The sequence below is a fragment of the Acromyrmex echinatior genome, chromosome 19 (assembly GCF_024713525.1).
Source record: "Acromyrmex echinatior isolate Ae372 chromosome 19, ASM2471352v2, whole genome shotgun sequence".
In the NCBI taxonomy this organism is placed as follows: domain Eukaryota; kingdom Metazoa; phylum Arthropoda; class Insecta; order Hymenoptera; family Formicidae; genus Acromyrmex; species Acromyrmex echinatior.
This window is the reverse complement of record NC_141870.1, coordinates 1,801,211-1,825,544: the sequence shown is the minus strand read 5'-3', so window position 1 is coordinate 1,825,544 and position 24,334 is coordinate 1,801,211. Positions and strand designations below refer to the sequence as shown.

The following is a 24,334-nucleotide window of genomic DNA, read 5'->3' as shown; positions in this document are numbered from 1 at the left end:
AAATATAAATTCGTTATATTGTTATATTTATCATAGTTTTTATTTAAATTCGCATTACCTTTAAATATTGTGCGTGTATATGTGTGTGTGTGTTTTGTTGTATATGTGTGTATTGTGTATGTATGTGTATTTGTTGAGTGTGTTGTTGCGCAATATTTTGAAAAATATTAAAATATTCATAAATAATATCAATAATGGTCACATATTCTAAGCATTGTGTTATAGTCTTTTAACGTACACCTAAACTAACACATATATAAGTTAACCGTTACAAATGGCTATTTCTTCATTGATTTATGAGTTTCGATTCGTTGGTTCGCAAGTGCACAAGTAAGCAATACGGCTCACAGTTTCTCAAAAAAAAGTATCTAACTAAAATACATCATTTCAAAAGGCAATGCATATTTCTGAAAAAATTATGCTATTTCTACGAGGGGATCGGAAATATCTTGTGTATCAAAGAAATAAAGCTGCTCGTATGAAAAAGGAAAAACATTTTTTATCAAACACATTTTAGCTAACTTTTTTTTTACATTTATAGCACTTCATTGCTCTACGTTTGATTTCTTTTTGTATCTTTCACTGAAAGTCGACACGCACCAGGCACTTTTAGCGTGGTCGATTTTTCTGCTATTACACTGAGAGAAAAAAATGATTACAATTACTATAATTTAACTGTACTTTATAGTCTTTTTTGAGACAACTATGCATTTATACTTTTAACCATGCAAATATAATCAATTGAGCTGTTAATAATAGTCAAGCACTCTGCTTGAAAATCTTTAGATTTTTCTTAACATATTTATTATTATTATGATATAAATAGTAAGTAAATTTTAAAAAATAGTTATATTTATTATAATTGCGATTGCATTTACTGAATAAAAATTATTTTATTTATTATTTATTGATATTTTACTACATTAATATTGGAAATTATAATTTATATTACAATTTTTTCACATGTTTGAGAAAACTATACATATATGGTTATTACTAACAACTATAGTAATAATAATCGCAGAATGCTCCTGGCCGTAATTATTTTACCATGCAATTATATATTCACAAATATCAAACACTTTTCTCTCAGTGTAGTTTAATTAAAATTGGTCAAACTTTCTCTCGCGCAAATAGATCAACTTGTTTAAGTTACTATAATAAAGGTAATAGTAGAAGAAGGATATAAGGACTTACGAAGGAAAGATCCAATTTGGGTAAGTCGGATGGCGGTTGGAAATAATGAGAGGAATTCGAGGCAGAAAATTAGAAATCGACTTTCCGCAATTCGTCACTGGGGTTTACTGGTGTGCGATCGGGATTAACTTCTCGCCCGATCCAATCGCTGGTAATGGCGCCTCCACGGTAAGGACACCGTCCTTACTCAGGGAAGACTTGATGCTCTCGGGATTGGTTCCCTTCGGCAACAGGAATTCCCGATTGTATTCCCTGTATACCGATTTGCTCTCCGTCTTCTCCTCATGCTTGGCATGGACCTGGACAAACGAAATTGCATTGTGTTAAATGATATAATAATTACATGACGATCTGAACCGTATAATTATCACTATTCACATACTTCGATTCATTGATAATTAAATGTAAGACTTGCACGTGATCTCAAGGCATTATTTTAGATCCAATTATACTATCAATTTGAAAAATTACAGATTGGGTTAATAATAAGATAGGTATAATAATTTTTTAATTTTGTATTTTACACACATATACACATATATATATATATATATAACTAGATATAGAATATTAAATATATATATATGTTTAAAGAAAAAAATTCTTAATAGAAGTTGATGTTACAATCAGCCCTTTTAATGCGATAGCTCCTATCGCCTTGAAACTAAAATATATTATGGCTAGTAGCCAAGTCACGTTGTAATTCTATAATCTAGAGTTTATTATTTATATCAATTATTATTAATGTTAACTATTAATACTAAATATTAATGGGTATTAATATTTTGTCTACGATCCTCTCAGGATGTATGATTACACGTGCATACTGACGTGAATTTACAAGTGCTCGTTTAGATTCACCTCGCGTGCGCCTGAAGCACGTCGCGATTGATTTATCATTACAAATGCATTGGATTAACCAACCCTTTGCTCTTTCTTCGGTCATATACACATTTCTTTTTTGAGGAATTCGAAGTTTGCGAGCGGCAAAAAAGATTATCGCTTTGTCGTGACCGAATTTTCACCAGCGACAATACAAGAAAAATACGCTCGATAGGTATCCTTCGTGACTCCCTAACAAGCAATTTCCCTGAGTAATCTAAAAATGGGGTAACGAGAGTACCTCGTAATAGTGACCGTATTACTCATGCATTCGACCCATGAGTCATGCTGTTCGACTATGTGTAGGTTTCATCTCCTCAGTAGATGTAGGTATAATGTGACAGACATCGATCTTATTTTTCCATCTGCGACTAGTGTATATACGTGTTAGATTACAGATACATCGAGATATCAACTTTATTATATGAAAGAATATGACATATGTATACAGCGACTTGCATTAAAAATCTGCAGTATTTATATATAAAAATAATTTACTCAAATTTTTCGAAATATTTCCATCGTAATATTCTTCAATATGATTTTATATGATATCAAAATTATACATTTTAATTTTTTTATTGTATAACAAAATATCAATTATAAAAATAAATATTTACGGTAGAGTTTTAGTCTTTAAATCGATATTTTTTTAATTCACATTTTTAAACAACTAAATTTTAATAAATATTTGTTTGAATAGTTCTAAGTAAATATTTAAATGTAAACATATATTTATTTGATACAAAAACCACATTAATTTCATTTAACTATTATCTTTTTATTGAGTGAACATTTATTTACTGTAAGTGAATGTTTACTTATTGTTAGTACTAAAGAAGTATATATTAAAATTTAATAAATTTTTGCAGAAGTTTAAAAAAATATTACGAATAATATATATAAATAACTAGTCCCGGAAGTGGGCTCATTGAGTCAGGACGGAAACTGAGACTAGGTTCTCGCCTTGAAAGAACGTTACTCTCAATGACGAAAATGGGTTATGAGAGACACGACACAATTTGGGGATCCAAAATTTTGGCCTGCGTCTTACGAGAACCGTGGAAGTCATAAAGGGGTCGAAACACAGTGGGAACGAAGGACGAGACGGGGAAGATGGCGGATTGTACCGCCATCGCTTCCACCTTCTACATCACGTCGACGCGAATCGATATTTTCAAGCTTGTCCTTACAAGTTCATCTTTGTTCGACTCTGTTCCTGCTACAAGTTATTCTATATTCAATTTAAACAAATTTTCACGGGAAAATATTTAATACAAAAAATACTCGGAATATATCTAGCTCTCTACGATATTCATTTTTAACATTTGCATTCTTCCCAATGTAGTTCTATCGAGCGCTTTTGTTGACTCAGCGATCGATGATAATTTACATTTTATCACGAAGCGGAATCGCCGCTCGTATGTGCGCTAATATTTCTTTACAAGCCTCGCGTCCCGAATTCTTCAAACATAACTTGCTTACGTGAAACATTACGCTTGTTACAATTCGTTCGCTTCGCCACGAAGCAGTTCACCTAGATTCTACTGACGAAAAAACGTCCTACTGAAATATGTATGAGATATAAAAGTCGACTTATTAATCAGACTCCAACGTGTATCGCTCGTTAAGCCGTAATCACATTAGCGATTGCGAATGGAGAGAAATAATTTTGTTAATTTAACGAGTCATCAGTACAATTTAACAAGTAATAGATTTTTACAGCAATAAATTTTATTTGTAGATATAGTGACAACAAAGGTGTCGGTGGTAAAAACGAATATGATAAGATCGCCAGCAATTATAACGAAACCAACGACTGACGCTTAAGGTTCTGTCATCCAGTACTTGGCAAATGACTGGCTAAAATGACTAGGCTGGTATCATCTGCTAGTACTTAGCCAGTATCTGAACTATAGCAATCAATAGACAATCAGTACTGGTCCAGTACTAGACCGATTGTGAAAACCTAATATAGGATGCTATTTTTGATTTGTTGTCTAAGACAATTTTCCTATCATAGAGATGATACAATATTTGCTGTTACTGACATTATAAGTTATACTAGCATATTTTATACCTACAACAAATACACTAAAACAGATGTGATTTGCATCGTAAACTGTGTATTGTTTGTTACATTGACGAATAATGAGAAATGATGCGCAATAGTATCTAATCGATCCATTTTCTTTCTAAATTATCACATAATAAATCATTTTTTATTTTAATAAACTCTCTCTGCGATTATGATTAGCGATTGTCGATAGTTTTCAATCAATCAGAATCAATTGTCAAAAACAGTCAATTGATTAAAAAATAATCACAATATCATCAATCACAATATCACGTAATCGCTAGTGTAATTGTGACTTTATGCACTTTCGTTTGTCGAGAGTATTATCTTTTTAAATTATCATCATCAGCTATAGAATATCTTCGTAACAAGCTGTATTTCGATGGATTTAAGATTAAACTTCTAGTTACAACTGGATTTAAAGTATATGCAAAACTTTCGTGGCGTGCTGCTACTCGAAGACTTGCAAATATTGCACAATTCACAGATCGGCGTCGCCGTTGAGTTTTGTATAAACGGCGTTATTATGACAGAGTTGTTACATCATGTTAATAGCGAGTTCGATCAGCGACGTATTTAGAAATTGTTGGAGTTTGTATGACAACGAAGCGAGAACGACTTGCCTTGAAGAGAATCGGTGGCGAGTATGCAGTGTTGACTCACATAATCAAACAGCAAAGGCAATATATCTTTTTAATGTGTACATATGAAGCATTCTTGTCGAGCTATATTTCGACATTTCAGAAAATAATCTCCTTAATTTTTAATATTATATTATATCGCAAGAAAGAACTTAATTAAAGTAATTAATTTTTTTGTTAAATCCGTAATCTTGCACTTCAGAAAATTTCTCTAATCTTTAATATTAAGTAAGTATCTCGAAATACAGCTTGATTAAATTAATTAAATTTTTGTTAAAGACGTATTTTCGATGCCTCGGAATATCTCCCCAATTTTTAATATTAGATATATCTCGAGATAAAGCTTGATTAATTAAATTTCTGTTAAAGTCATATTTTTAAAGCTACAATAGAGCTTAATCTTTAATATCAATCTTTAATATTAAATATCAAGAAAGTTCAATTAAATTAAATGAGTGTTTGTTAAAGCTATACTTTTGACGCCTCAGAAAAGCTCTCTAATTTTTAATATTAAGTATCTCAATTAAATCCCAAACATAATTAAATTATAAACAAAAGAAAATTTACAAGTTCGTTCTCACTAATCAATAATAAAATAAATAATTACAGTCAACTAAACGAACAAAAAAGTTAATTAAATTAATATATTAGATTAAAATTTGCAAATCATATGAATAATAAACTTAGATGTTCTGTTCTCACAGAGACTTCTTTAATTAATTTAACATGTAATAAGTTATGAACAAAAAATATACATAGTTATATAGAAAACGTTATAGTTAATGGAGAGCTATATAAAAAAATCAGCAAATTAGTTCCATTTAAAACTATCTACAAACGCTTTCCAAGTCATATTAGATCTATACATTCAGATGTAATGTTTAATTGATAAAATCTCCTTCATAACATAATCTTCGTTCACCAGCGAGAATTTGTGGTGTCGATACGATTATCTGAATATTTTGAATACCTACTTGAACAAACAACATTATAAATATGCAATCATTTCGCCGGTTGCTATTAACAGTAAACATCGTAACACTTGATCTGTAAGCCAGGCTCGCCCTTCATCGCTAATCGCGATATTTCTTGAAGCGTGTCTTCGATGACTTTGTCGCGAGAAAAATGCAGGTGCAGGATACATGGCCGCGCCCATTAGAGTGGCAAACACCATCACAGGTAGAGTTGCGAACGATAGGCGAGGCTTGTTGTGTGCTAATTGCATTACGTAAAAGTCGCTAATGATTAGTTCGCTTCATTTCGCTTCTGGAACGTCTTCCATCCACATTCGTGTCGTCAAGAAGACCAACTGAATCTGCCAATCAAATCTATGTCTATATCTGTCACCGAAGGCGATACATGCCAATGAATGAAATAATAAACCTTAACCTTGCCACGTGAAAAATTGGATTGACCTCGATGCAACTTGCATCTGTCTGCATTACGTCCTTCCTCTCCTTCTCTTTGTTCATCGTCGTAAGACTCTAGCGGATTCGTATTTGATTTCAGGGCGCGTGTCGCCTTGAATAATTTTCAGGTTTGAATTCCTTGGCATCGCTTCGTGCAGGCCAGTCAATACAATAAATGAACGTAAAGTGGCTAAGATCGAAGTCGGCGATGTAATTGCTTTGCTGACCTTTACGATAACACATTAGTTTCTCGCAAAAGTTCTTATAGAAGGAAAGGCAATGACTCGTTAACTTTCATTAATTGTTTAATAATTCTCTGTTTTTCTAAAGACTGAAAAAATTTCAGCGCGCAGTTTGTAGAATTGAATGTGTATATAAATTCACGAAATATTTAAGCACTAACATCCGCTTTGGCCGAAAATAAAAACTTCTCTTAATTATATAGATTTATTCTTAGTCCAATTTCATATTAAAATTGTTCATAATTCTCATTAATTCTCTTAATTCCCTGCATAACGAAATGTTTCTATAATTGAATCCTTGGAATTTTCTATGATTTGCTCGAAAAAAGAGCGACTTTTAATCATTTCTGTCTCTCAGACAAATACGGTAATATAAAAATATCAGTGTCTTAAGTACCGAGAGTTGTTCCTCTAAGCCGCGAAATGGATTCTCTCGTGATGGATTCTCTGGTGATCCGCTAACGCGATTCTCTTGTTGCGACATTTCTCTTGGAATATCGATCGTGCCGACTGTAAAAATATAAAACTCACGAGAAAAACGCGTCTAGGGTAACCCTAGATCCCGCAAGATCGAGAGAAAAAGAAAGTAAGGGAGAAAATGAAACGGAAAGACAAAAACGAGAGAGACGAACTATATGTAATCCAATTCTTCCCAGGATCTAAGTTTTCGCGACGGATATCGTCTTACGAGAAACAAGCCTTACGCAATCCTACCAGCTGCAATCACTAGTCATTGGAGTGACCGATTTGCCAAATTTTAGCACCCCCAACGAACTGAATTATACGTGATTTGGATAACGTACGATTGATAGTGATTTAAATTATATTATCAACTTTCGAATATTCTGAAAGTTTAAACATTTAAGTTTTTTTATATCGATATCATACACAGGTTGCATCAAAAGTCAGGTCTCAAAAAATGTATCAGAAATAGGCATATTACATTATTATTTTATTAGTATTTTTCATTTTTCATTCCATCATTTTTGACGTACGTAAAACAGTCTTATTATTTTTTTCTTTCATTAATTTAAGTATAACGGTGTCTAATAAAAATGTTAATTAATAAAATAACACATAACACTGACTTCTGAAAACTGCCTCCTAGTATATTCTATATATACATCGTCACTAATTTTGTACTCTAATATTTTTAAATATAATAATTTTCAGTACACAATTGTAATTAATTTGTTATTTTGAAAGATAGAGAGGGAGACTAAATTCTCGATATCCATAGTGATAGTTGCTGTTTGAAATTCGGTCTCGCGATTGTCGAAAATAACATAAGCCGCTGGCAGCTCTGACTCACAAACTAAATATAACCGTGAATTTTCATGTTCCCACTTCCACTTCTCTTTTACGCGAATAAAAACAGACCCTGAATCTTTCAAAAGTTGATTAAAGTGCCCGGATATTATCAATTCAAAACATTTAATGAAACGCTCTTTTATTATGGAAAGAAGATTATATTCCTAAATCGAACAATCCCATCAATTAATAATGATATGTACAAAGTATTGTATATAAACGACCTTAATTATGCGATATGTATGGAGTATCTGTTATAATTAGTCAGCTGCTTCGATTATGCAAACTTGGAATCTCTCCCTCCGTAGAATTTAACAAATTGTAATCAATCATTATGAATATAATATCTAAATTTTAATCAATAATCAAGCTTTAATCAATACACATTATTTTTTATTAGAATTTTTCAATCACCGTATTAGATATTCTCCCGGACTTTTTACTTACATTTTTTTGCATATCCATCAGTTAAATCTCTATCGAAATACTCAGCACGAATTTATTACTAGATTATATGTTACGATGAAAACGAAAAAACAGACGAGGATACACGCTTTCTCGCTGCTTCTGCGATGACGTCAGCCGGTCGTAAATTTGTGAGATGATCTATCCTACTCCCATACATGACCCATTCCCAGCCTGGACTACTCGTCCTTCGGAGCATCGTCCTTGGTCAAACCCTTTAAGGTCCGCTCGCTCGCGGTGCGTGGCCGACCTGAATTCGCCAGACCCTGACCACGTTATACGACAAGCAGCTTCGAGTTCTCCGTTGTCATCAGGTTCCCGGCGAATCCGTTTATGGAAGACTGCTCTCGTTCCCTTGAAATTATTTCAGCGAGAAGGACAAAGCGCAAAGATAAGTGATCGATGTCTTTTGTGAACGAAATTCGTTTACTTGAGAAAAAGAGAGATCGATCGAACGAAGAATTGGGTTGCCACGTGACGGCGTAACTTTTCGGAGAATATAACAGATGCCGAGGTAGATAAAGAAGCATATTCGAGCGTTGATATGCCGACGACCTCGTTCGAGAAAGATAGGATGGCCAGACGATGAATGTGAATAGAAACGGATGAAGACTGAGAACGTATCGCCTTCAAGTTGAAAGAGGTACGTACGATCCAGGAGACACGTTGTTTTGACAGCCGCACACTTCCACTGAGCTGCTACGAACTGCTTGAAACCAATGCTAAAGAAAACAATGATAAAATCATCTCTTTAAAGAGAAATCGATTTTTAGTCTAAATAAACTCTGATGGAATAGTGCGATTTTTGGAATACCCAGTACAAGGTATGCCTATACTTTATGGGGTCAATCGTGATTATATGAAAATGAAGGAGTGCGCTTGGTTGGCCGATCATTTATCTAATAAATCATCAGAATAATGCCATGCTTTGTTCCTCGACAAATCTTGCACCATTACGATCTTTCTTTCATCGCGAAGAATGAGAGTACGATGGTACAACGACCTCATCATTCTTCAATCTCGTGCATAACGGTAGAAGGTCTTTTGCAATATTCGTGCTCGAGAGAGAGAGAGAGAAAGAGAGAAACAATACTCGATTTCCACTCTATTATCTCTCTTATTGAAATAGATAATTCTATGATTATATTACAATTAGTCTCATATTGTAAAGAGAAAAGACGGATATCGTACATTAACAAGTAATGAAGTCTTCAATTGTTTAGACTTTGTCGGGAGCGGAAGTAATTGCTCGTCATGTGACTCTTTTCAAGAGATTAAATTTATTAAATTTAACTTTTCCGTAATTGTTGTTCCTATTGCGAAATATATGTACGCGACATGTCTCTTGTGTAATTCATAAGCGCGTAATCGCACCGTCTCGTATCTCGGGTTCAGCTTGTTTGTTCACAATGGCCAAACATTATTCCGGTCCGCCGGTATGACGACTGGCGTGAATTTATTTTCGGCGACGGTTATTTCCGTCCAGGTCGGCGCGAGAGAACGTTAGAGAAGGATCTTTCGAAGACGTGCTTAGAAATCTTGAAGAATTTTCGCTCCCAATATTTCACTTCCTGCCGCTGAAATTCTAATAATCCGAGATGGCAGCGAGAAAGAAAAGGTGTATAAATTTGTTAAATTTATATTAAGCGCCGAGCTGCTCCGCGTTGAAATAAAGTTGCATTTCGCGAAGAAATCGTTAAAATCGCGAAACAAGATGAAATTTTATTTCCTACGACCGCGTTACTCGACGAGACTGCTTTCCTGACAGGAAGTGACGTAACGCAATTACAACATTCTACACAGTTCATAAAAGATGCGCAAGTATTCCGCGTGTTCCATCATGTTCCTTCTCTTTGACTGGATAATATTTACAATATTTACAATAATATTTACAAGAAATGTAACTTTGTTAAAAGAGAATCACTATTTTTTACGCCGTTTTTTTTATATCAAATTTACACTTTATTTATTTATTTAACAATGGACTAAAGAAATAATAACTTTTAAGTATATTATTACTATCTTGAATTTAGCACGAGAAGATAAAGCATGAAAATCGGTATTCCGATGTTAATTATTTCTCTGTGAATATAAACTGTAAACGAACTGTGTAAATGAATAGATCTACAAAAAACTATTGCGGTGCGCAATTTACGAGTAATTAACTTCGTTTTATAATGGCAACACATTGCACGTGACGGATAACTTTGTGTCGCGCCAATCCTCGCCAATTGCGCAAAAACTTGAGCCAGATTTACATCTTGCCAAGTTGCGCAAGAGAGCGTCCCAATACATATCGTGAGTGATGAATCAACCATATAATAACTTCGGGTTATTAGATGATCCGAGAGAAATTGCGCAGCAATAAATTGAAAGCTTTCGAGAGGTTCCGAATATCTATTGTTCAAGTAAATTAATTTATATATCTAAGGATAGACTGGCTATTAAATCTAAGGCCGGTATTCATAGTCTTAGATTCAAAACCATCTTATATATTTATATTGTATATATAAATACAGTCTCTTAAGATGTCATAAACTAATCATCTTAAGACATTTATGCCTATTTCTACAAATCTAATTTAATTTTAAATTCTAAGAAATTCCAAGTTCTAAGAATTAATAAAGAATAAAAACAGACTGTGAATATATATATCGCAAGAATAATATTATTTAAAAAATTTGAATAAAATATTTTCAACATTGAATCCTTTTCTATTACATTTGCAGTCAACGTACGTTCGGTGAAGAAATGCCGATTGGCTCTTTGTTAAGTTTTTTTAATTTCATGACTAGATTTACTTTAATAACTGTGATAGTTTCACTCACTAATAGCTTGTTGTCCACAGTCTTGACGACAATTTCTTCAGGCGTGTATTGTGAAACATCGAAACGCAGCTTCAGCATCTTATTGTCACCCTCGTCTTGGATGAGAGGACTATTGAGTCCGTCCAGCCAAGCATGATCGTGCTGAGGACTTAGAGAACTGCTGTTCTGAGTGGACTGTTGCGTGGTGGTGCTGTAATTTAAAACAAAAGTCTCAATTATCATCGATGATCGTTGCTTGTATATCAAGTCTAAATGAGCAGTGAGATGTCGGACACATTGATGCGGTGATAAGTGATGTCGGATCTGTAGCCGTTAACATAAAACCTGTGTTTGACTATACTACAGTCGGTGCGATAGTATGAAGCCTTACTTACGGTGTGTGACGATGGACAGACAAATCAAATACACACAGAGACTGACATATAAAATTGTGTGATATCAATTAACGCTGAAAAGACTAGCACATTTTGCATAACTATTTTCATTATCATCACGCACAGAAATAGATGGAAAAGATCGCATAATTTTGTATAATAAAAAAGTCAAGTTATTTATTTCAAATGCTAATTGGTAATTAATGCGCATTTGCTCTTTCTAGCGTTAACTGATTGCAACTGGTGTTACTCTTGCACGCAGCACTATGATCTATGCAGAACAGGAAAACAAGGTTAAAAATTCATAAGGTATGAATCGTGTCAAGAGAGCAACATCCCGAGATATCATCATCCCAAGTATACATAATCACAAAACGTGCAGACATTTATTTGTTCGTTGCACTCGCTTTGACGCGATTACAACTGCGTTAACTCTTTGTAGAAAGAAATTGTTGTAAAGCTGCGCTAATGTCATTGTTTTTTACGAGTTCAAGTTTCCGTTATTATCTCCCAATACATTTATAAATAATATTAACATATATAAATTTTGTATACGTTAATATAAATATAATAAATTTAAATTTCATTAAAATAACGATTCATTAACATCCAAGAAAATGACCGACGCAATAATTAAATCCTCAATTTGGAATTTTTTTTGCTATAATCAGATCACGTAACAATCGAAAACTCCCTTCTTGTTTAACGATATTATTTAAGCGCAAAATCATTAATCCATCTTATTCTTCAAGTTCATCCTACAAAGAGCTACAAACATAAACGAAAAAAAGTGCGGGATAAATGTTTCGGCTAGGAAGTAACGTAAAGTGTGCGGTCTAATTTACAACTACTCTTTCAAAACGAAGCGTCGATCTACTTGGTCCTCCAGCAAGCTTTATAAATCTAATCGGGGATGTGCGCCTTTGTGACGCATAACATCTTCCGATCCCATAGACTGATCGCCCCTACATCAATCGACTCGTTTTCTCTGTGCGTTTTCATTTTTTTTTCTTTTCTCTACGATAGAGCGTCACCTTTTGAAACTGTCGAACGCGGATCGCTTCGACGGTGCAGCAGGATCAACCTTGTCCCAACCTTCCTTCTTCGAGGTCGTCGACGTGTGGTGCTCGCTGGTACTCGTGTGATGTCGACTTCATAGTTAGTCACGTGCCAATGCAGAGAGCCATTCGGTAGGCGAGACGGTAGTCGAGCGCAGGAAGAGGTATTGTTATTATTATATACGATTATGGAGTCTCTGATGGTTATGGAGTCGTCCGAATTTAACGTTAACTCACGCGATTACTTGTCTTCGCTTCTCTGTTTCTTGGCGGTACAGTTCGATTAATCTCTGTCCTGCAGTTTCCTCAGATTGGGTTTCACCAGCGATTAACAGTTATTCGTCAGATGGTCTAAGATCTCTTCCGAGCTTCCTGGTTTCATTAACGACAAATCACTCTTGCTTTGCTGTCTTCATCAACAAGCACCAGTTTTCCATGGTGAATAAATAATCGAATCTATTTGGGAATCTATTAAAACTTTGATCATATAAATTCATGACTACATCTATCTTTAACGTCGTAATAACAACTGTTCAACTGACGTATAACTGTTCAAAGTTTATAAGCCATTGATGAAAACCATTCTCGTTGAAATTACAATGTGTCGATATCATTACTCCGAATTTTCGATTAATTTTTGGCAAAGAAATACGATTTTGAACTATATGTAAAATCATGTTATATTAATAGATTGATTAAGTATGTTTGTGATATTAAGAGCAATAAGTTTGCCAAGAAACAATGAGCGAACGACATTCCCAGCAAGATTTAATTGAAAATTCTGGTACTTTTTAAATCTGTTATTTCCTTTATTTTTCTTTTTTTTTTTTTTTGAACTGTCTTATTTTTGCTAATTAAAAATATTACAATACGACTCCTTAATGAATTGCAAAAAAGTAGTCTCACAAGTCTTATATTTTCATATTTATGAAACTTCGTAGAAAAATAAAAATAAATGAAAACAAACCATAGAACTTAGCGCGAAATTTTGACTGAATAAAAATCTCATCGCGTGTGTGTACTAGAGACTATGCAACTAATGTCTATCATAAATCTAAAATATGCTGTCAAATCGCTTTAAAAAAAGGACAAAAAGCAGTAAGACAATCGACACACGTCAAACACGCAGCAAATTAATCGTAAAGGCTATATACAAATTATTCGTACAACTTAAAAAATTAATAAGCGCACTCGGCAAATACAATACGTATACGTGATAAATCTTATTGATTCTAAATTTGTTTAAAAGAAAAGAAACACTTTGTTTGCGATTAAACGAAATTTCTCGAGTACCTGCCTTTGTCCCGGTGATCTTTTACCACGGAAATCGACGCTAATTATCGCTGATAATTGTTAAATTTATTAACGGTACCCCGAAAGGACTCTGATCGATCGTAAACGTGCTTACATGCAGATGAGAACAAGCTTAACTCCGCTTCTAACTTCGCGCGAAATACCACCGAACTAAATATCACGATAACCGGAAGTGTCTTGCCTTGTCTTCGGAGAGGTCGTCGACCTACTACCACGTAGGATACTATAAATAGTACGCGATTACATCGTCGCAGCCATACTTGCAGCGAGAGTAATCGTGATTTCTCTCGAGTCACGTTTATTCGTGTGTACCTTAAGTTCTTCCTCGCAGAATTAACTTTGATTTAACTAATTCTACTACACCGCTATTTTCCAGCCTCATTTATCGCTCCTCGAAATTTATACAAGTTTTGAAATAGGTATTAAAATGTTTATGGAGCCACCATAAGTTTATGGAGAATTTATAAGTGATATTATCGTAAATAGTCATAGATTATTCTTTTGTAATGTATTTGTTATTTATACAAATTTAAAAAGATGACTTGTTATACACAGATGATTTTGACAAAATTAGCAAAATTTGAAGAAAACTTTTGTAAATGCTATGAAAAATTTCTCTATTATTGTTGTGAATTTTGTAAAGTTTTACAAGTCTAAAGATTTTTCTAATGAATTGTCTTGCCCTTCTAGAAAAAAATCATATTTTATAAAAGATAAAATGCACGAATCTCTTCGATGAAAATTAATGTTCGGAAGAAGTGAGATCGTGTCTGACATTTATAAAGTTTTGCGATGGTCGAATAAATTGTATGATAGAGTAAAACGATTCCAAGAACGAAATGTCACTATATCCCGTCACGCGATATAACGTGTTTGACAATAATAACGATTATTTTCCGCGTTTTATTTCCTTCATATAAGTATTGAACAAAGAGATGGCTGTCAATAAATTCCTATCAACTATCGTGATTTTTCGACAAATCTATTATTGAGAATGCAAATGCATCATACGATTTATATAATATCTTTTGTATCTTTTATAAAAAACCGAGATATACATTACCGTGAAATTTTGATTGAATCTAAGCTCGTAACATTTAAATCCCACGAGACGTTCGCCAACGAGAAGTGCGAAAGGGTTCAAGTAAAGTCGTAGGAAAGCTGCGTGGGAAAGAATAGGAAAGAAACACGGTAGAGAACAATTATGCCAGACAAGAGAAAGGTCGGGTCTCGTCTCATGAAATCGAGAGAGGTCGACCATAGAGCTCTTACAAAACCCAACTCGTCGGAGTGAAAAGGCCAAGCGAGATGCGAATCACGAAGTAGTAATTCTAATTTTAATCCATTACGTTATTTTGCACGCATTTCACATTATATGAATATGTCTTTATCATTGTATGAATATATGTCTTACATACTTTAATTGACATGCAACAAAATTATAATTCAAGAAATAATTAAAGATATGATTTCAATGGTATCATTAGATTTCTATATGCGAATGTTTAATGACGTATTTCATTGAAAGAAAAAAGTTTCATTAAAAAATTATAATAAAAGTAAACATGAAGTGATAGTGAAAATTTATTATATGACGCAAGAATAAGTCAGCGGTGTTTATCTAATCTATGCTTACTACTTGAAATTATTGAAAATGATTGGTGTGACTTGTATCAGTCTCGAAATCTTGTATCAATACATAGCACAATTTTATATCAAGATATTAAATTCAATTGCAGAAATTATAAATTATAAATGAAAATGTTTTCTTCACTCTCGTTTGACGTGATAAAACAGAATCAAAATTTTTGTCTTATGACAATTAATAGAACAAGTTTAACTAAAATATTGACACATAATTTTGATATTGTTTTTACTATATAAAAATGATAATTAGTGAAAAGATGACTATTGTGCAAAATAATAAATGTCTCCGAAAAGTTAAATATAATTTCTAATGATTTGTTCGTTGAGTGACAAAGAGTTTATTATCGTCATCGCAAGTCACATCTAGTTAACTAATTCTATCGAATAAGATAATCGGTACGACAAGCACGTTTCGACAGAATCATATTTAACCATTTACGCGATGCCAATGGTCGGCTGGAAGTCAATGAATCGCTTAACTCACAGTCAATTACACATCGCCGGCACATTGTGTAACGGAAAGATCATGGTAGTGCGATGAAACAAAAGAACGCGTGTGTGAGAAAATGTGTGAGAGTAAGCGGAAAGTGAATCTCCTTTTAGCTCGGACGCATCATGTTGCGTTGCTCGAATCTTCGATCGCGATGTCTAGCCGACAGTACGCCAGTTATCAGCAAAAGTTCAAAGCATGAAGTTTAGCATAGTTCACCAAAGTCAATTAGTGAGCTATTGCCTTGCCTCTATAAGAGGTAATTTCCTGTTGCTGCTCGAATCTTGACGAACTGTCTATTCAAAGCTATCTGCTGCACGATATCGAATCCATAAAATTTTTATCTTGCGTTCTAAAGAAGCAAAATATTGCACGTGGTACAATTATTGATTTTCCGTCAAGAAATATAAACGTATTGAAATTTCCTACTATAATATAGGAAATTTGTGTACGTTGGAAGATATTTACTTTTTCAAGATAACTCGATAAATTTGCTTGCATTTATAGACTCGATGTAAAACCAGATATTTTAGTGCTTCCGTTATTTAATAATAAAAGATTACTGCGTTGTACAATTATAAAATAATTTTGTTCTAAATATGATTACTTAGCTCCAAAGTGTACGATTATTAACGAAATCCAATTCAAATAGTAATGAAGAATAAAAAATTAGAATCCAAACAGGTGTCTGAAGAGTCGATAACATTTGTATATCTTGCTGTCTATCTGTTACAGATGAGCTGCAGTCTTATACGTTAATAACACATCCACGTCAAAGACGCCACTCAACGTGATGTGCTATGCGCGCTTGTCTATTTGCGGTAACCGTCCCTGAACATAAGAATTACGTCAGAAACACGTGATTATTCGAACTTTGTAATGGACCATATTCACCTCCCACGATGGAATGATCCATCGAATATGCACGATCGACACCGAGCACCTGCTTATCGCGACGCATAGATATTTATAAATGCTGCAGGCATAATCTTTTATGCCAATTTTTTTATGTCAATAACAAGACACGGCATGTTTCTTAAAATGGATCTGGTTACGATTTATAAGAAATTCTTAAGTCATATTACGAAAAGGAATGTTGATCAAGATGAATGGCTGTACATAAATTAAATCGACGAATTAAATATAATTAACCGATTCAGGATGGGCGTATATATAGTAACTCGAACATCTCTCTAAAATTACGTTAATGTTTTTTAATGAATAAAATATTTTAATCAAGATTTTAGGATTTTAGAATTTTTTTTTAATGTACGACATTCATTTCCATCATACTTGCAACTTTCGGTGTTTTAAGATTGCATTATATTCATTTAATAGAATTCGAAAATTTTTTTTGTATCTATTGTTATTGTTGAGAAAAGATAAAAATTTTATTAAGAATAGTATTAAGAAATACTCGCTTAGAGCAAGAGATTCAAAGCGTAAATCTCACATAGCAGATCTTGATTATCTAATCCTTTACATCTGACAATCACACTGTTAGAAATGTTCTCAAATTTCATTAAATTTTAAGTTACACAATTTGAACTTAATTTCATGACATTACATTAAATTTAATATATATAATTTATATATTATAACTAAAAAGTATATTTGTGTACATATACATAAAATTTAATGTATTTTTCATGAAAATTTATGAAATTTAATGTACACGTTCATTACATTTAAGTAATTACTGTAACTTAATTTTCAGTTAAATCATTCATTTCAATTTCATTTCCACGAGCTTCATTTACATGTAAAAGAAGCTCGTAGTTACATTCCTAACAGTGCAGATATTTTCCTTTCGATATTGAAAAAGATGCAAATCATTCAACATAAAAAAATGTATTGTATGTATAGAAGTGAAACAATAGCAATTAAAAAATCTACATTTGAATGTAGGTAAAAAGGCTGTAATGTCAGGCTCTGTGTGATTGTTTTGAACTTTATCATACAAAAACAAAATTTTAATACATGCATTGTTATTTACTAAAATCGTCGAATTAAAAAAAAATTTTTTGAAATGATCCGTTTTGAAATGATTAAATAAAAAATAAAAAATTTCAAATCGGTAATACGGATCGAAAAAAACAGTATTAAGTAAACAGTAAAAAGAATTTAATTAACTGCGTGGCAAAATGATGTTTTGCATGAGTAACTCGCCCGAGTAACTAACCAATCAAAGTAAACTGATGACGAATACGTCGGAATACTTCGGATTTTGAGAATTCGCGCTGAACAACATACCGAAGCTTGATGACCGTTTTATGCGCGGGTGGATAGAAATCCTCGTTCGGGATCATCGTGAAATCCTTGACCGGTGGTGAGCGAGTCAATACCGACCAAGCACGCTTCGCTCTGCAACGTGGACTGTGACGATGCGGTTGCCTCGACGATGTCGTAAAAATTACTGCGTAAATTCACTCGTCTAGGATCCCTGCAAGCTCCTCACCTTTCCTGCGCCACGATTTAGTGCTTGATTCCAGTGGGGGCCATTCGCGATGGTACATCGCGATACAATGTCAAGGTTGTAATAACGTGGAGTACCGCAAAAATATACATTTATATGAAGTGTCAACTTTATTTCGAGTACGCTATGTAAGAAAACAACGTTAATTCAATGCAGCACGCTCGCGTCGCGGCCGTTGCATTATGCATAAGCAGCTCGTTCATTACAATGTAATTTCAATAAGTACATTTTTTTAAATATTTGTCTACGTGGAAAGAAAGTTTTTTTTTGGCTGGAATATCTAAAAATTTAGTTCCATTGAGAAAAAAAATTTCTGGTTGAAAATAAAGATTCTAATTAGATCAATTAGAATTCTGGTTTTATCTCAACTAGAATTATATTAGGTTCAATCGGAAAATTTTGCATAGAAAGAACGGCTTTGAAGTAATTAAAAATTTAGCTAGATACAGACCTGAAAATAATTATGTTGAACCATCAAAATAATTATGTAGGAGGTTCAAGCATAACGATAATGATGCAAAAAATTTTCTAGCAATCAATTTGAGCATCCTTGATGGATGGTCTAATAAAATTCTTTTCAGATATATATCTAGCTAAATTTGTAGTTCAACAAGATCATTCTTTCCGTGTGATTTGTTCCTTTTCAATTAGAATTCCAATTAATGCAATTAGACTTTTTCTTTTTCTAGTATAGATACAAATCTGAAAATAATCATTAGGCTATCAAAATAATTATTTGGGAATGCTCAAGTATAATGATAATATTGACAATACTGCAAAGAATTTTGACATTTTAGAACCCGTTGGATCCAATAAGATGGTTCAGTAAAATTATTAAATCTGTGTATCTAGATTAAATTTTACTTTAATTAAATCGCTATTTCCGGATAGCAAACGGGCACGAGTACGTTGACTGGGTTTATTTTGATCGGGTAAAATCCCAGAATTTAACATTGTTCGTTCTTTTTCCGTGTTCCCATCTCGCTTCTTTCAACTAGCTATTTCGAATGACGACAATGCTGCATTCAGAAGACGCGATCGTGTGTGTGCATCGGTGTGCCCATGCCGTCAAAAATGCAGTGAACGCGTTTCGTTGTGCGTTCAATGAGACGCATGTCATGTAATTGCGTAATAGACATCGTTTGTAATTCCGCGAGCGACACGTATACAGTTTTCCCACATTTAAATAATAATTCCGAGCTTTACGTGAATGTTTCCGCTGTGACGAAACAAGCACGATTCAAACAAATATTTGTTGAAATTCAGTACATTTTTCTGTCAGTGTAAATGACGGTTATTTAATTAAGCATCGAACATCATTGTTATGGTAATTGAACGACTTCCACGAAGATTCATGAATACGAGCGTACGCAAATTTCCAACGCACACATTTCTCGGATCACGCTTCGCATTCGGACGGTCGAGTCGCCAAAGGAGGCTCTTGGTCCACGAATGCAATGACGGAATCTCTATAAATAGAAACTAAAATGCACGAAACGACTGTGTCGATGCAAAAATGCAATTTGCGAATCGTTGTGGCGATCGAATCACGCTCCCCAATAAGAAACCTCATCTTTGCGATTTTTTTGCGACGGCACTGAGATGACGTTTCATAACAAAGAGAAGCTATATATTTATACGAAAGCTTATGTTCTGCGAATTTTTTATTTAACATGACATATGATGACATTAACACACATTCTACGATAAGCCATTAGTAATAAATCAGAAATCAGAAGCTAGAGAGAAATTAACTAATTAATAGTCAATTATTCTTCTCACATTCGACTGTAATTGGTTAATTTCTAGCTTCTGAATTCTGATTTATTATTAATGGCTTATTATAGAATGTGTGTTAATGTTACTGAAATTACTGTAGGATCGAAACGGTACACTCCGAGTGTCAGCAAGGCAGCAAATCGTAAATTAAAATCACATAAATGATTTTAAATTGATATAAGATCGGTATATTCTAAAATAACAACGACGTGAATTAATCACGCAAATGAGCGATTTTAAATGGATATAAGATTAGAACGGTGCATTCAAAATTTTAGCAAAACGACGTAAATTAATCACGCAAACGAACGATTCTAAATTGATTAACGTTAACATTAGATTCTAAATTGATACAACATTAAATAATTTTGGCAAGACAGCGATGCGACGACATAAATTAATCACGCAAATGAGCGATTTTATGTCGAGTCTCTTAAAACGCGACGAACTGTAAGTAATATATTATCTATTTTTCTATATCAGATTTTTATCCTTTCATTATTTTTTTTTTTTTTTGGTTGATTAATTTCTTTTTTACAATCTTTCAGGATCGATTTTATTGTATCTATACGTTATAACGACGCTTCTAATTCGGAAATCAATCTTGAATCGCAGTCTTAAAATATTAAATTGCATCTGCACGATAACGCATACGATCGATCTATAGATTACTAATCTCTCTAATCACTCGATTATCGATCGAGCCGCGAGACGGAACTCGTAGTGTAAAACACTAACGATCGGTGAATTATTATCACGCAAAAAGAAAATGCATTTTTTTCTCTGACATATCGCAAATTGATATGATGAACTTCCAACGACTGTTAATAATTGCCTTCGATCGCGAGTAATTTCAATGCCGGACGTGTCGCATCAAATGAAACAGAATCTCTCTTTTAAAACGAAATAAAATCTCTTTTAAAAGAGAGATGTAGGTATCAGAAATAAAACCTATCGCATATTTTGATACGAGCGAAAATAAAAGAAAAACTTTAACGTGAGGATAGGAAGGCCACTCTCGCAAGTTCTCTTTAATCCTCTCGCGCGTCGCAACTACGACAAATTAGATTCATTTATCCGTACAAAAGGATCGATATTCTCAATGTCAACCGGCATTATTCGCGACCTACGCTTATTTCTATCGATCTTTCTCGCCGATGTACGATGTACAGCGTGCACAATAATTCCGTTAATGTGTAATTCTCTCGAAAGACGACCTCGAGATGTACACAATACGCAGATGCCGGTTCATAAACATACTGTTCGTATCGTTACTGTAAGCAAACGTTCGAATTATCGTTTACAATTGGAAAGGAAAGCTTTTCGAAATCGATGTATACAAAGTCTGCGACGTACGGTGCTTGTTTTCCTACTGGGACTTGCGTTTTAGTAAATTACTGGAATTGCACCACATGAAACGTAGAATTTCTAGCAATTTACCAAAAGCGATCCAGCAGGAAAACAAGCATTGTGTATTGCAGGCTTAAAGCTGCGTTCCATAAAGCGCATGATGTATCATTAGGACTGTTCTTTTAGCTGAACTTCTGCAATATTTTTTCTTTTTTTTTTCTAATGCAAATGTGGAGAAAAAAGTGATTTCTATTATTAATTTTGATTAAAAATAGATAAATGAGATAATGTAAACATCAAAAAGGTATATCAAAAATGTTTCCTAGATTAATGAATTTCATTTTATTAATTTTTGAAAAATGAGACTTTAATGGATTAGAAACGGCGTTAATTGTATAACATTTTAATGGATTAGAAACGGCGTTAATTGTATAACATTTTTCATCAGATTAATGTAGTTAGTCTTGTCTTTAATTCCGCACTGAATAAAATTTAAAAGTATAAGTTATTAAAGAATCTTATATAGCAGTTACAAAGCTGCTTTTTCTGTTGAACGCAGAATCATTTTATATCCTTGTTGTTCATTGAATGTTAAACGAAGTTTTTTAGCTAAATTTCTTGTTTGTGTGGATTTATGTTTGTGTTGTGTATGTGTTTTGTGCGCAATTCATTTTTTCTCTTTTTCTGTCTAATACAATGTGGAAAGAGAAAGAGAAAAGATGAACTGTGTTAGAAATTTAGCTAAAAAAAAACAGGCCAAAGATAAAATAAATACATCATGCGCATTATACACACAGGAAAATATCATATTCTATTGAGGAAAAGACTTGAAGAAATACTTAAACATTTGGAGAAATTTATTTATTTCACAGAACAAATAAATATTTATTTAAATATGGCGAAATAAATTTTATTCTTAGTAAATAAACCATCCATTTCATTTTTTTTTTATAATTAATGAGATATATTTTACAGAAAATGAGATATTTCATAGAAATATATATTTCGTTATTACAATCAAATTTTTTCATAACTGTCCTAATAACACATTTTATCTAGAAAAAAATTACATCCTGGAGATGTTCTTAGGATGTTCAAAGGACATACGGATGTTCTTTGAACGTCCTCAGGACGTCCTTTAGAAGTTGTTAGAGTAATAATATCGAAGAAAACATCGTAAGTAATATTTTCTTCGCAATACTTAGACATTTTTCTCTCAGTGTATTACTAAAAAAAATAATTACCCATTAATTTTTTTTCAAATCATCTTCACCAAAGAATATTTTCTTCATAATAAATAATCTTAAAATGTACTTATTACAAATATTAGAAAAATTCATTATTATGTATATTCAAAACAAGAATTTATTTTTTTTTTAAATATTATAATATTATAATATTGAAGAAGCGACTTTATATAATAAGCAACAACAAATTTAGGATTCAGAATATATTTTGAAGAATAAATTTGTGATGAATTTATGATAAATATGAACTTTATTGGAATATATGAACTTTTGAAATAAGTAATTGTTACTCGAGTACAATATGTATTTTTCTGTGTGCGTTTTTATGGAACGTAGTGAGAAAGGCACGAGTACACGAATTTATGCGCAGAGAGACGCGCGAGAGGGAGAACATAACCGGTGCGTCCTGAAAGGTTAAGCGTCTCGCGAGAGAGAGAGAGAGAGAGAGAGAGAGAGAGAGAGAGAGAGAGAGAAAGTAATTACTTGACACATACCTGGTGGTGCTCTTGAAGAAGTTGTTGCTCTCGCGATTCATCAGCTCGCTGCGGAACCGCGACATCTCGTCCTCCATCTTCCTCATCTCGGCGTCGAAGCGCTCGCGTATATTAGAGAACTCGGTGTCGATCACGCTGAAGTCACCGAGTTTGATGGGAATGTTGCGCTTGATACCACTGTCGGCCATGTTTTTTTTTTCCCCAGGCAGCACTTTCGTGTCTCTTGTCACTGTAATCACTTAATGAAGACTCGCGCCGCGTCAGATACGATTCAATCGCGAATATGGATAACTTGTACTACGGTACTTGAATACTCTTTAATTCGGCACGTGTCACGTCCCGTGTCTCGTTCCTGTCTGAGGAATGAGCGCGGCTCGCCGGCGGCCGTTTAAATACCCGGCGACGCCGGCGAGGCCGCTTGTGGGTGTTCGGTCGCGCTCGGCTCACTTCGTCAACACGCGCACGCGGCCGCTCGCCGCTCGGTCGGTTGTGAAACGGCCGCGGGTCAACGCGGGCGGACGGCGCGGACGCTCGCGAAATTTGACATGCACCGATCACGGCCCTTTTAAATTTAATTAGACATTAATCGCCAAATGGCAGGAGCGTCGTTAGCGAAAAGTTGACAGACATGAAATGGCGAAGCCGCCTACTTCCTGCGCGGATCGATGGAAAAGTGCGATCGATTTACTGTTTACGGACGCCGCTACTTTTTATGAAAATTTAACGTAATTTTCATGATAGAACCCTAATAATATACTTTATTCGAAGGTTCTGGCGAACATTCTTAGGACCTTGGAATAGCCTCTGAATATTCTTTGGAACGTCCCTTAAAGATCTGTATTAAGAGAAGATTTTAGATGTCATTGTTTAATTTTTTCAGACATTTAGTTAATGTATTCATGATTGTTTATGTGAGTATATTATACGTATATTAATTATGTACACTCTGACATTTTTTAAAAAGAGAAGAGGAAGGTGAAAAACGTGCTAAATATTGATTAACTAGGACTTGACGGCTAACAAATTTAAGAGTATTGAAGGTAATTTTTCTCG

At 33.8% G+C, this 24,334-nt stretch overlaps 1 protein-coding gene and 1 long non-coding RNA gene across 4 annotated transcripts; one reads left to right on the top strand and one right to left on the bottom strand.

Annotated features, from left to right (window-relative positions):
- Positions 1-479: 479 nt before the first annotated feature.
- On the bottom strand, positions 480-23,675 carry LOC105146647 (alpha-crystallin A chain). 3 transcript variants are annotated; one of them, XM_011057046.2, is made up of 4 exons: positions 23,282-23,675; positions 12,461-12,577; positions 11,053-11,242; positions 480-1,496 (listed from the first exon to the last, which is right to left on the bottom strand). In XM_011057046.2, the coding sequence occupies exons 1-4, from the start codon at positions 23,467-23,469 to the stop codon at positions 1,302-1,304; spliced, it is 690 nt and encodes a 229-aa protein (XP_011055348.1). In that variant the 5' UTR covers positions 23,470-23,675; the 3' UTR covers positions 480-1,301. The 3 variants fall into 3 exon arrangements, with proteins under 3 accessions (XP_011055348.1, XP_087272011.1, XP_011055349.1); XM_087415885.1 differs by lacking the exon at positions 23,282-23,675 and adding an exon at positions 18,189-18,365; XM_011057047.2 differs by lacking the exon at positions 12,461-12,577 and having other exon boundaries at positions 23,282-23,672.
- Positions 12,519-18,010, top strand: LOC147906635 (uncharacterized). Its single transcript, XR_015548240.1, has 2 exons — positions 12,519-12,648; positions 16,671-18,010. It is a non-coding gene; the product is annotated as an uncharacterized LOC147906635 (long non-coding RNA).
- Positions 23,676-24,334: the final 659 nt, after the last annotated feature.